The sequence below is a fragment of the Myxocyprinus asiaticus genome, chromosome 28 (assembly GCF_019703515.2).
Source record: "Myxocyprinus asiaticus isolate MX2 ecotype Aquarium Trade chromosome 28, UBuf_Myxa_2, whole genome shotgun sequence".
NCBI classification, from domain to species: domain Eukaryota; kingdom Metazoa; phylum Chordata; class Actinopteri; order Cypriniformes; family Catostomidae; genus Myxocyprinus; species Myxocyprinus asiaticus.
The window spans coordinates 37,023,989-37,037,891 of record NC_059371.1 but is presented as its reverse complement, the minus strand read 5'-3'; the positions used below and the strand labels follow the sequence as shown (position 1 = coordinate 37,037,891).

The 13,903-nt window shown below is 37.9% G+C and overlaps 1 protein-coding gene across 3 annotated transcripts in view; it reads left to right on the top strand.

Moving 5' to 3' along the window:
* LOC127418732 (NACHT, LRR and PYD domains-containing protein 12-like) overlaps positions 1-12,809 on the top strand; it is a 45,667-nt gene extending 32,858 nt beyond the window's left edge. For all 3 annotated transcript variants that reach the window (XM_051659473.1, XM_051659472.1, XM_051659474.1), the window contains 6 exons: positions 5,552-5,725; positions 6,798-6,971; positions 8,946-9,119; positions 9,275-9,448; positions 11,750-11,923; positions 12,155-12,809. In XM_051659473.1, coding sequence (XP_051515433.1) covers positions 5,552-5,725; positions 6,798-6,971; positions 8,946-9,119; positions 9,275-9,448; positions 11,750-11,923; positions 12,155-12,161 — 877 coding nt within the window. In that variant the 3' untranslated portion in view covers positions 12,162-12,809. The remainder of the gene's footprint in view (positions 1-5,551; positions 5,726-6,797; positions 6,972-8,945; positions 9,120-9,274; positions 9,449-11,749; positions 11,924-12,154) is intronic.
* Positions 12,810-13,903: the final 1,094 nt, after the last annotated feature.

The following is a 13,903-nucleotide window of genomic DNA, read 5'->3' as shown; positions in this document are numbered from 1 at the left end:
TTGGTTCAGCAATTACACACCGTAAACCGGACTTCAAATTCCTCAATGCCGACCTGCTGTTTACAAACATACCAGCGGAGTCCTTTGTCTGGGCTGCCTGGCCACGGAAACGCAGGAGGAAAAGGGGAAACAGAGCCGGTGTTCTCATCAGAGTAAGACGTTGCGCAAATCGACCCCCGCTACCCAGTATTCTACTGGCAAATGTTCAGTCTCTGGATAACAAGCTCTGCGAGCTGAAAGCGCGGATCTCTTTCCAACGAGAGACGAGGGACTGCTGCATTATCTGCCTAACAGAAACTTGGATGTCTGCTGAGATTCCAGATTCAGCCACTGAACCCGCGGGGTTCTCCGTGTGCCGAGCGACAGAGCGAAAGTCCTCTCAGGTAAAAGCAGAGGTAGTGGTGTATGTTTTATTATCAACAAATCCTGGTGTAATCAGAGGAACGTACATTCTATCAAGTCTTTCTGCTCTCCTGATCTGGAATTTCTCATGCTTCTGTGTCGACCATTCTGGCTAACGAGGGAATTCATTCCAGACGGCATTCCGGGCCAGCATGTGCGAACCAACTGACTGGTGTTTATACGGACATTTTCAACCTTTCCTTCTCTTTGTCTGTAGTCCTCACATGCTTTAAAATGTCCACCATTGTGCCTGTTCCAAAGCAATCCAAAATAACTTGCTTAAATGACTGGCATCCTGTTGCTCTGACCCCCATCATCAGCAAATGTTTTGAGAGACTAATCAGAGATTACATCTGCTCTGTGCTGCCTCCCTCACTAGACTCATTGCAGTTTGCTTACCGCAACAACCGCTCCACTGATGATGCCATTGCATCTACAATACACACTGCTCTCTCGCACCTGGAAAAAAAGAACACTTATGTGAGAATGTTGTTTGTAGATTACAGCTCAGCATTCAACACCATAGTGCCCTCCAAGCTTGATGATAAACTCCGGGCTCTGGGCTTAAACAGCTCGCTGTGCAGCTGGATCCTGGACTTCCTGTCAAGCAGACGCCAGGTGGTTAGAATAGGCAGCAACATCTCCTCATCACTGACCCTCAACACTGGAGCCCTGCAGGGCTGTGTTCTCAGCCCACTCCTGTATTCCCTGTACACACATGACTGTGTGGCAACACACAGCTCCAAAGCCATCATTAAGTTTGTTGATGATACGACGGTGGTAGGTCTGATCACTGACAATGATGAAACAGCCTACAGAGAGGAGGTGCACACTCTGACACACTGGTGTCAGGAGCACAACCTCTCCCTCAACGTCAGTAAGACAAAAGAGCTTGTGGTGGACTTCAGGAGAAGAGATAGAGAACACAGTCCCATCACCATCAATGGAGCACCAGTGGAGAGAGTCAGCAGATTCAAGTTCCTGGGTGTCCACATCACTGAGGAACTAACATGGTCCATCCACACTGAAGCCGTTGTGAAGAAGGCTCGTCAGCGCCTCTTCTTCCTGAGACAGCTGAGGAAGTTTGGAATGAACTGCCACATCCTGACTGGCTGCATCTCCGCCTGGTATGGCAATAGCACCGCCCACAAACGCAAAGCACTGCAAAGGGTGGTGCGAACTGCCAGAAACATCATCGGAGGTGAGCTTCCCTCCCTCCAGCACATATATACCAGGCGGTGTGTGAAAAAAGCTCGGAGGATCATCAGAGACTCCAGCCACCTGAGCCATGGGCTGTTCTCACTGCTACCATCAGGCAGGCGGTATCACAGCATCAGGACCCGCACCTGCCGACTTCATGACAGCTTCTTCCCCCAAGCAATCAGACTTTTGAACTCTTGATCTCCCACGATCAAAATACATCAGCACTGCACTTTATTACTCTTACTCTTATATCTCACACCGAACTGTCATAAATTATATTATTATTATATTATATTCTCTCTTAACAACACACTGGCAACTTACTATCAACCGACAGCCTGAATGTCAATACAGTACAATACAATCTATATATACTATATATACTTTTTTATTGTATAATGTGTATTCTATATTGTGTGTATTGTATAATGTACATTGTATGTTATTATTTGTATATTGTGTTGTGTGTAATTATGTGTATATTTGATTTTAAATTGTGTTGTAAATCTGATGTTTATTGTAAATTGTCTCATCACTGTCACGACTACTATGTTGCTCGGAACTGCACCCAAGAATTTCACACACTATTGCACTTCTGTATATGGTTGTGTGACAATAAAAGTGATTTGATTTGATTTGATATATCTATTACTAATGTGAACAACAAAATAAAAAAGGTATTGGGTTAGTTTACCCAAAAATGAAAATCCTCTTTACTTGTCTTTAAGCCATCCCAGATGTGTATGAATTTCCTTCTTCAGCAGAACCGAAGTGAAGATTTGTATAAGCAGATTTCAGCTCAGTTTCTCCATACAGTGCAAGTTAACGGGTGCCATCAGGCTGCTGGCTGTTTGACGGTTCAAAAGGCATATTTAGGCTGCATAAAGTAATCCACATGACTCCAGTCAATCAATTAATGTCTCCTGTAGCCAGTGTTGGGGATTAACGGAATACATGTAACGGGATTATGTATTTAAAATACAAAATATAAGTAACTGTATTCCGCTACAGTTACAATTTAAATCATTGGTAATTAGAATACAGTTACATTCAAAAAGTACTTTGATTACTGAAGAGATTACTTTGCATTTTATTGTCATTTGTTTCATTTAATATTTAGTCCTTTCAGATGTAAAACATTTATACATATAAATGATGCAATCCAAAGTGCATTTGAACAGCGGTGAAACACTTTCTTATGATGTGTTACATTCATATGAGCAGACAGAGAAGTAAGTTTGAAGTAAGTTTGGAGCAGAAGAAATAGAAATAAACCTTGAGTAAATTGTCAACTTTATGCTAAGCTAAAATGCTATTTCTAGCCATTTTACATGCAGGTGTTACCAGACATAATCATTTTTTTTTTCTTTTTTTACTAAATTTAAACGAAAAGACCTTTGATATAAGGGCGAAAATCGTATTCTTGATAATGATTTTTGCATTGTTTTCCTGTAAAAATATCTAAAAATCCTTAAAACAAGATCAATTTGATTTATCTTGTTTTAGAAACAACACTGCATAAGATATTTAGGTTTTTCAGAGAATGTATTTTTAACATTGCATACGTCGACTGCTGCAAGAAGTTAATAAAGTTTTAATTATCGATTTATTTTTTACACAAACCTATTGATTTTCTTCAGAAGACAATAATTGATCGACTGGGGTCATGTGGATTACTTTTATGCTGCCTAAATATACCTTTTCGACCATCAAACAGCCAGCAGCCTGATAACACCCATTTACATGCATTGTATGGACAAACTGAGCTGAAATCTGCTTATAAAAATCTTCACTTAGGTTCTGCTGAAGAAGGAAAGTCATACACATCTGGGATGGCTTTAAGGTAAGTAAATTTACATTTACATTTACATTTATGCATTTGGCAGACGCTTTTATCCAAAGCGACTTACCAAGTCACGTGAATTGGTATTGTGAATTAAGTAAATCATGAGAGGATTTTAATTTTTGGGTGAATTAATCCTTTAAGAATATTAAAGAGCTGGACTGAACATCAGTCCAATAATAGCTAGTCATGGTTGCTTTCGAAACATGTTTCATGAAGCTTCGAAACCTTTAAAAATAATTTGTTTCAAACCAATGCTTCAGAGTGCGTATGAAAGTGGCCAAGTCACGTGAGTTCAGCAAACGAGGCTTCGTTATGTCATACTGTTTAGAAACAATTTCGAAATGTTTTGCGGTTACGCTAGAGGGGGCGTTGATCCCAAAGTGAAACCCTGAATCAGTGTTAAAGGGATAATTCACCCCAAAATTTAAATTCTCTCATCATTTACTCACCCTCATGCCACCCTAGATGTGTATGACATTCTTCCTTCTGCCAAACACAAATTAAGTTTTTAGAAGAAGATTTCAGCTCTGTAGGTCTATACAATACAAGTCAGTGATGACTAGAACTCAGAAGGTCCAAAAAGAACAAAGGTAGCATAAAAGTAATTCATAAGACTCCACTGGTAAATCCATATCTTTTGAAGCAATATGATAGGTGTGGGTGAGAAACAAATCAATATTTAAGACATTCTTTTTTACTGTAAATCTACACTTACACATTAACTTCCACATCCTGGTGTGGAAGTGACTTTCACCTTCACATTCAACCACCTACTAGTTGGGGCTGGTCAAAGGTGGAGATTTATAGTAAAAAGGCACTTAAATATTAATTTGTTTGTTACCCACACCAATCATATCACTTCTGAAGATGTGTATTTAACCACTGGAGTGTTCTGGATTACTATTATACTGCATTTATGTCCTTTTTAGAACTTCAAAGTTCTTGTCACCATTTACTTGCACTGTATGGACCTACAAAGCTGAAACATTCTTCTAAAACTCTTCATTTGAGTGCTGCAGAAGAATTAAAGTCATATACTTCTGGCATGGCATGAGGGTAAATAAAGGATGAGAGAATTTAAATTTTGTGGTGAACTATCCCTTTAAATCCTGGCTGTAACTGATCTTGAGTAAGTTCAGAAATAACTTGGGTCTATAAAATCAGACTGAATCAAACAAGAGTTGCTGATTTGAATTTATTCATTGTAATTTCCTTGTCAGTCACCTTGAGTTGTGTTCCCACAGGGGGAAAAAAAAACAAAATGTTGTGTTCATGAGAAAGAAATTTGAGAGGGACAGAGGTATTTTGTTGTTTCTTTTATTTTTAGAGATTTATTTGTTTTACAAAAAGTGAATCTGGAATTTTGACTGTTGTACCTAATAATGCACATTCACTTTCTTTCTTTTTTTTTCTTTTTTTTTTTAGCACACCCAATGCTAGATATGCTGCATAGTGTAGTGACTAACACTCTTGCCTTACAATCAAAAGCTGAAATTTGAGTTCCCACATGGACTGTGTGTAACTTATTACTATAAATTTTAGTTTTCAAATGTTTATTCCACAATTAGTCAAAGCATAAATATTTTTAACATTTGTTTATACAAAAAAGTGCTTTTTTTAGAATGAAAAAAAAGTTTGGTATTTAAAATAATTCAAAAGTAATCATAGAAACGGCAACTTTTAAATTAAGGTCTACATATTCTGCAAATATCTAGATCTGTTTATTCCAGGATATTATAGACAACCTTGAAAAATTTATGAAAAATACAGGGTAGTAAATCATTTCTAATGCAGTGTGCCATTTTAGCTGCTTTTGACCCTAGACTTCGCACTGCATTTACACGCCTGTGACCAGCAGATGTCCTCAGCGTGCACTGTTTCGAACGCATATACAAAGACACATTATACACACACATTAAAAAAATTCTGTTACTGGAATTAGCACCCCTGCCCAGAAGTGTCAAACCACGTTTGGTACAAAATGAAACATTTGAGGTGCAGGAGGTTCAGAAATAAACTAGAACTGTTCTTCCAGTCAACTCAAAGGAACTTTCAACATTTAAACAACATTTTAAGGAGTTTTTCTCCATTTCTGTGCAGGCTGTCTGATTGTAAGATCACAGAGAAGGGCTGTACTGCTCTGGCTTCAGCTCTGAGATCAAACCCCTCACACCTGAGAGAACTGGATCTGAGCAACAATAAACCAGGAAACTCAGGAGTGAAGATGCTCTCTGATCTGTTGGAGGATACACATTGTAAACTAGAGACACTATGGTTTGTGTGTTTGTATGTTGTTAAATGCATCAGGAAGACTATTGCGTTACTGTAAATCACTTCAGATAAAAGCCACCATGAGCAAATGAATATTCGTCGAGCAGGCAGAACAAAAAGGTGACACTGATCGAAAACCAAATTTAGCTAGTTGTATTTAGTAACATTTTTATTTGTTGTATTTAGTATGAATTAATTTGTCCAACAGTCAATTTAGAATGTTTTATTTAATAGCCTGTGAATTTGTTTGTTCAATTTAATGTCACCCTAATTGGGATCGTCTTGTTGATAAATCAGATGATTAAGGAAGTTAAATAGCTAGACAAACACATGAAGGCAAGCAAACAAGCTCAAGACTTAAATGTGAGAAATAATGATAAAGACTTGATTCAACATTTGAAAACTGTTCTACAAAAGCAAAGTCAGACCAATAACAAAAACAAATTTTTTAAGAAACCCTAAATAAGATAAGAAAAGAGCTATTTTTAGGGCTGTCACTGTGAACATGTGACGGTTATTTAGTCAGCTGGTGATCCTTGCTAAATAAACCTAGACAGGGTGATCAGAAGCCTGACACAAATTAGATTGCATCAGAAGTAAGAGTTCTACCTCTGGCCCATTAAGCCAGTGAATATTAATTTTGATGCATTAGAACATGGAAATTAGTTGTGCAGGATTGTGTTAAGGACGTTTTGAATGGATTATTTTTACTTGATATGCTACACAGAAGCAAAAAAATGATATTAAAGGGCTGTCATCTGATTTACATGACATTCTAATTGATTTTAATACTTGCTGAGAGAAGCCCCCAAATGGTGTTAGTTTAAGACATTAGCCCACAATATAGTGTAAGACGAGTAAATTAATGAATAAACATCACAGAAAAAATGTCTTTAGAAGTCCATATATTGTTGACTTTTATATCATTGAACATAATCACCGACCTATTAGACTTTGGGCCATTTATACTGATGTGCATAGCTGCGTATTTAGACATATGTACCAAGCGTATTGGATGGCAAGATTTCATTTGTTGGAATAGCTGAGGGATTGATCATTTTTTTACTCCCTTCAGGCTGTCTAAATGCAATATTGGAAAGGAAGATTGTGCCTCTCTTGCATCAGCACTCAAATCAAACCCGTCACACCTGAGAGAGCTGAATCTGAACTCTAACAGACCAGGAGACTCAGGAGTGGTGCTTCTTTCTGCTTTACTGGAAGATCCACACTGTAAACTAGAGAAACTATGGTTTGTAATGTCTTATTTCTGTATTACATTAAATGAATATTCTGGGTTCAATACAAGTTTAGCTCAGCTGTCAGTATTAGTAGCATCATGTTGATTACCACAAACATTAATTTCCACATCCCACTTTCTTAAAAAAAAAGCAAAAATCAATGTCACAGTAAGACACTTTCAATGGAAGTGAAATGGGCCAATTTTTGGAGGGTTTAAAATAGGGCTGCCCCCTAATAGTCAACCAAATGTTAGTCGATGAGAAGAGTCTTGGTCGACCAAGTTTTGATTGATTGGTTGGTCGCAGAAAAAAAAAAACTCCACAGGAAGTGGCGAAGTCATGCAGTCAGTGATTGACAGACATGATCATTTACAAGGCTGGTCCATATGGTAATTAATTATGTCGGGCAGGAAATCCAGAGTGTGGGATCATTTCAAGAGGGTAAAGGATGACCCCAAGAAGGTGACATGAAAACTCTGCAGGCAAACATTCGCCTATCATTCAATGACCTCAAACATGGCTTATTTGAAACATGTAAGTAGCCTAATGTTAGATAATCTAGATAAATATGCGCTATTAGGCTTATTCAAGTGTTCGTGGGGAGTGGGGAAGCTAAATTAGTACCTTGCTTACTGTATGTTTAACTGTAAGTGCATTTCTCTCTATAAATTAACAAAATGTTCAGACAGTCTCCTTGCTGGATTTTCCGACACATTCAGAATCGTTACCGCTTTTGCTTTTGTTGCTATGGCTCACTTCGTGCGTGCACTTGTAAAATGTATAATTTAAAGGCTCGTTATTATGGTTTAGTATTTCTCTGTAATGTAGAACACTGTTAGCAATGTTACTTATAACATTCTCAGCCCTGGAACTCAAACCATTTTCTGATGAAAATCTTTGATCGGGGGCAGCCCTAGTTTAAAGGCAGAAATGTGTGAAAAAAAAAAAAAAAAGATAGTTTAAAGGCAGAAATGTGAAACTTCTAATTTGAGAAAAGCACTAACATTAATTCCTCTGTAAAACTCATGTATTTTTTGAGCTGTAAAATTGTTTAAATCAGCGTTTTTGTGGGATAACGGGGTTATGGTGTTATGGCGTTACGTCGTCATGGTAACAAAGTTGTAAAATTTGATTTAACTTATAGGATATAAAACAAAAAAGGTTAGTTAGCGATTTTATCAAACTGAAATCATGTTAACATGCATATTGTTTTGTGGCTATACTTTTGAAACAGTTAGTATTTTAACATTTATTAATTGGTGCCATTTACTTCCATTGAAAGTGCCTTACTGTAACCCAGATTTTTGCTTTGTTTTAAGAAAAGGAGGGACAAGTCCAAATTATGCCACAAATGCTGTTGATTGAGCTCAACTTGTATTGAACCCAGAATATTCCTTTAATATTTTAGAATATTGGCCTAAATACTTCTAATTAATCTTCTTTTTCTAATTAACTGCAACTGTATTAAGTTATCTTTATTATTACCCCAGAGTACATGCCAGCCATTGACTTACACTGACAACCACTTGACTTGCCATTGACTACAAACACTCATGGCAAAGTATTTCAGCACACATTTTGGCACATATTGGTAATCATCTGAATGATCACATTTACTTTTCCCACTAAAAAATTTATACTTGATACAGTATCTAGTGATCATTGCACTTGCTGGTGACCTTTGCAAGTTTTGATGAGACCAGATATAAATGGAATATCATTTATGAAAGGGGGACTGGGGAATGTAAAATGTCAAAAGTCTCATAATTCCACTTATTACAAAATGAAAAAACAATTTTTTTATCTTTTCCACAAAAAAAAAAGAAAAAATCTGATAAAGGAAAACTTTAATCATTATCCTTTTTTTTATTTTATATCAAATATAAACAGAAGGTACATAACCTGATTCTTAGATGGTTTGCTGATACAACTTATTGGAAACATACACAGCAGGATGAATATGAACTGTTTTTCTCTCTCTGCAGTTTGCCTGACTGCAATATTACAAAGGAAAGTTGTGCTGCTCTGGCTTCAGCTCTGAGATCAAACCCATCACACCTGAAAGAGCTGAATCTGACAGGGAACAAACTAGGATATACTGGAGGAAAGCTGCTCTCTGCTCTAATAGAGGATCCACACTGTAAACTGGAGAAACTAGAGTAAATTACTTTTCTAATTATATGAGTCAAGCACATACAATAAAGATGTACACAGATAGACGGGCACTTTAAACTTCATATCACGATTAAATGTCTCACACACACTAAATTGTGCTGGAAAAGCTTAGGGATTATTGTTGCTGTACACTCTGCAGGCTGTGTAACTGCAGTATTACAGAGGACAGTTGTGCTGCTCTGGCTTCAGCTCTGAAGTCAAACTCCTCACACATGAGAGAACTCAATCTGAGCAAGAATGATCTTGGAGACTCAGGAGTGAAGCTGCTATCCGACCTGTTGGAGGATGTACACTGTAAACTGGAGAGACTATGGTATGTGTTGCAGTTATATGACAGGAGAAATATGGTCAGCTCTTGAGAAGAGTGAGAAAACTTTTCTTTATTATTTTGGAAAGATACTTGTAACTTCAAACTGCATGAGTACATAAACTCAGCAAAAAAAAGAAACATCCCTTTTTCAGGACACTGTATTTTAAAGAATTTTGTAAAAATCCAAATAACTTTACAGATCTTTATTGTAAAGGGTTTAAACAATGTTTTCCATGCTTGTTCAATGAACCACAAACAATTAATTAACATGCACCTGTGGAACGGTAGTTAAAACACTAACAGACGGTAGGCAATTAAGGTCACAATTATAAAAATTTAGGACACTAAAGAGACCTTTCTACTGACTCTGAAAAACACCAAAAGAAAAATGCCCAGGGTCCCTGCTCATCTGCGTGAACGTGCCTTAGGCATGCTGCATGGAGGCATGAGGACTGCAGATGTGGCCAGGGCAATAAATTGCAATGTATGTACTGTGAGACGCCCAAGACAGCACTACAGGGAGACAGGAAGGACAGCTGATCATCCTCACAGTGGCAGACCATGTGTAACAACACCTGCACAATCCCTCCATCAGTGCTCAGACTGTCCGCAATAGGCTGAGAGAGGCTGGACTGAGGTCTTGTAGGCCTGTTGTAAGGCAGGTCCTTACCAGACATCACCGGCAACAAACCCATCTTCGCTGGACCAGAAAGGACTGGCAAAAAGTGCTCTTCATTGACGAGTCACAGTTTTGTCTCACCAGGGGTGATGGTCGGACTCACGTTTATCGTCAAAGGAATGAGCATTACACTGAGGCCTGTACACTGGAGCGGGATTGATTTGGAGGTGGAGGGTCTGTCATGGTCTGGGGCAGTGTGTCACAGCATCATCGTACTGAGCTTGTTGTAATTGCAGGCAATATCAACGCTGTGCGTTACAGGGAAGATATCCAAGACATCATGTGGTACCCTTCCTGCAGGCTCATCCTGACATGACCCTCCAGCATGACAATTCCACCAGCCATACTGCTCGTTCTGTGCGTGATTTCCAGCAAGACAGGAATGTCAGGGTTCTGCCATGGCCAGCGAAGAGCCCGGACCTCAATCCTATTGAGCACGTCTTGGACCTGTTGGATCGGAGGGTGAGGGCTAGGGTCATTCCCCCCAGAAATGTCCTGGAACTTGCGAGTGCCTTGGTGGAAGTGTGGGGTAACATCTCACAGCAAGAACTGGCAAATCTGGTGCAGTCCATGAGGAGGAGATGCACTGCAGTACTTGATGCAGCTGGTGGCCACACCAAATACTGACTGTTAATTTTGTTCATGGACACGTTATTCCATTTCTGTTAGTCACATGTCTGTGAAACTTGTTCAGTTTATGTCTTAGTTGTTAAATCTTTTTATGTTCATACAAATATTTACACATGCTAAGTTTGCTGAAAATAAAAGCAGTTGAAAGTGAGAGGATGTTTCTTTTTTTTGCTGAGTTTATATGCACACCTCTTTCAAGCAGTTTAGCAGATAACATTGACTGTATTTAGGGGCATTTAGTAAATGGCACTGATAATTTCATTCAATACAAACAAATTCTTCAAACACAACAATTCAAATATCCAAGAAAAAAATTGAATTGAGAGAGAATAAATACATTACAACTAAAAACATTACATCAAAGTCAATACAAATACCCATAAAATAAACAGCGCAACTCTCTTGGTTTGTTTCCTTCAGTCATTCATGCTGCTATAGTTTTCAGTTATGCTTCCAAAGTTTTTGTTTTCACAATTCTGACACAAACTGCTTTTGAACAGGCAGAAAAATAATTACAAGCACAATCGATAAAACAAATAAAAAATAACGCTTATTACTTAGGCTTATGTTTTTCCAGTCTTTAACTGTCCAGTTTTGGTGAGCCTGTGCCCACTGCAGCCTCAGCTTTCTGTTCTTGGCTGACAGAAGTGGAACCCGACGTGGTTTTCTGCTGTTGTAGTCCATCCGGCCCGTCTGGCACCAAAAATCATGCCATAGTCAAAATCACTGAGATCACATTTTTTCCCCATTCTGATGGTTGATGTGAATATTAACTGAAGCTCCAGACCCATATGTTCATGATTTTAAGCATTGCACTGCTGCCACATGATTGGCTGATTAGATAATCGCATGAATATGTAGGTGTACAGGTGTACCTAATAAAGTGGTGACTGTGTGTAATTGTTGCATCACAATTTCACTTTCCATGCATGTGAACTAGCCACAAAGCTTACAAGAAGTGCAAATAAGTTATACTTGCTCTATACTCTCTGCAGGTTGTCTGGCTGCAATATAAAAAAAGAAAGCTCTGCCACTTTAGTTTCAGCTCTGAAGTCAAAATCCTCACGTCTGAGAGAGCTGGATCTGACAAATAATAAACTAAACCGTTCAGATGTGAAGCTGCTCACTGATCTACTGGAAGATTCCCACTATAAATTGGAAAAAATAGAGTAAGTTACTTATCTAATGTTTTCGGTATTTGCTTTTGTCAGTAAAAAAAAAAAAAGCATTTTGCTTATTTCATCAGAATTAATAGAGATTTTAGAGATTGATTTTACATTAATATATTAATATACAGTATAAAATAAAATTGTTTTGCTACTGTGTCAAATGTGATAGTTTATGTAAGTGTTTTGTACAGTGTTTATTTTTGTATGATCTTTCTCTTCATTTCTTTACAGTATTTGACCTGAAACAAACATACATTCATGGTGTCAACTCCCATAAATCTGTAAATGAACTGCTCTGTTTCCTGAATGACATGGTCTGCTGGAGAAAGACTCGTACTTATTAAGTAGACAGTGCTGGACAGTAGTATAGTCTGGAGCTAATGAATTATTGAAATGTGAAGTTTTGGATTTACAAACTACCTACTATGGTTTGACTTGATGATATGTACTCAAACATTTTTGCCAGTATGCACTTTTGGCAAAGGACATTGAAAAGAAGCTGAACTGTGAGAGCTAATGTTGATTTATGACATTATATGCCTGATGTCTAAACAATAAGACTATGCTTACCTAATTTTTCTTCTAATTTTGAATAACCTGTCAGATTGATTTTTATGATTATTAATGTTTGTATATTCATATGCTTATTGCATTATTATGTGATTTTGTCTGTATAAGTAATCATTACATGATTAAGTTATAAAGATGTTATAGGTTTAAGTATATAGTATGGCTTCATGTATGAATGGACTTGAATGGAATAAAGCACATGAGTTGAATGGACTACCTACAGTATATGCCGCTTGTTGTTGTTTTGTTTTTGTTTTTTTGTGGCTTTACAGAAGTGGTCGCTTTGAACTGCCATTGTATGTAAGTTGTATGATGTGTGAAGATTTTTTTTTAAAATTATTATTAAAAAATGTTATTGATTCATACAGTAAATAAAGAAAAGCACAACATATATACATAGAATAAACATTTAAATCACACAATTACCCCTCCCAATCCCAAACCCCGCCCTGACCCTCAACAAAGATTCCTGTGGTCACACATTACTATATACACACAAAAAAAGCAAGCAAACAAACAAAATATACATATATAATAATCTTATATATAATTTATTATACCTCATTTATACCTATACCTCTCTCTCTCCACTGCCCCTCCCCGAGAGCTCTCTAAAAACTCAAAATAGTTGCCCCATTTCCCAACAAACAAATCTAAGTTTCCCATCTTCTAAATGAGATTTCCTCAAAAGCTGCCACCCTCCCAATCTCGGTGCACCACTCCTGAAATGGGGGCACTCCAGCTGACCTCCATCCCCTTAAATTAATCATTACACTGGTCAGAACCCAATTTTTTATGTGTTTATACCCCACACCGATGGCTGCCCCATCGCACCAGAGTCTGGGACAAAACGAAATCCAAGTGCCCAATACATCACACATAAAACTCTGAACCTTCCACTAAAATTCTTGGATCTTAACACACCACCAAAAACATGGGTTGTGTCTCCATCTTCTGATTGGCATCGCCAGCAGGTGGGTGTGTCTTTAAGACCAAGCCTGTACAATCTAGAGGAAGTCCAGTAGAATAAATGTAAAATCTTGAATTGTACCCTTGCATCTCAAGGCCCACACTTCCTCCAATACCAAGTTTAAATCTTTCTCCCATAATCTCTTGATAAAAGTTAAAGCTGCATCCTCCAGACTCTGAATTAGCAGGGAGTAATACACTGATGCCTCATGATCTTTTCCAAAAGCAGTAATCACCACTCCCAGAGTATCTGCCGCTTTCGGAGGGTGTATGCTACTCCCAAAAAGAGTACAAAGCAGGTGGCGCAGCTGTAAATACCTATAAAACTGAGATCTGGGAATATCAAAATGTTGAACCAAATTTTCTAAAGATTTCAACACTACACTCTCATATAGGTCACCAAGCATTTTAACCTCCCTCACAATCCACTCTGACCAGCAG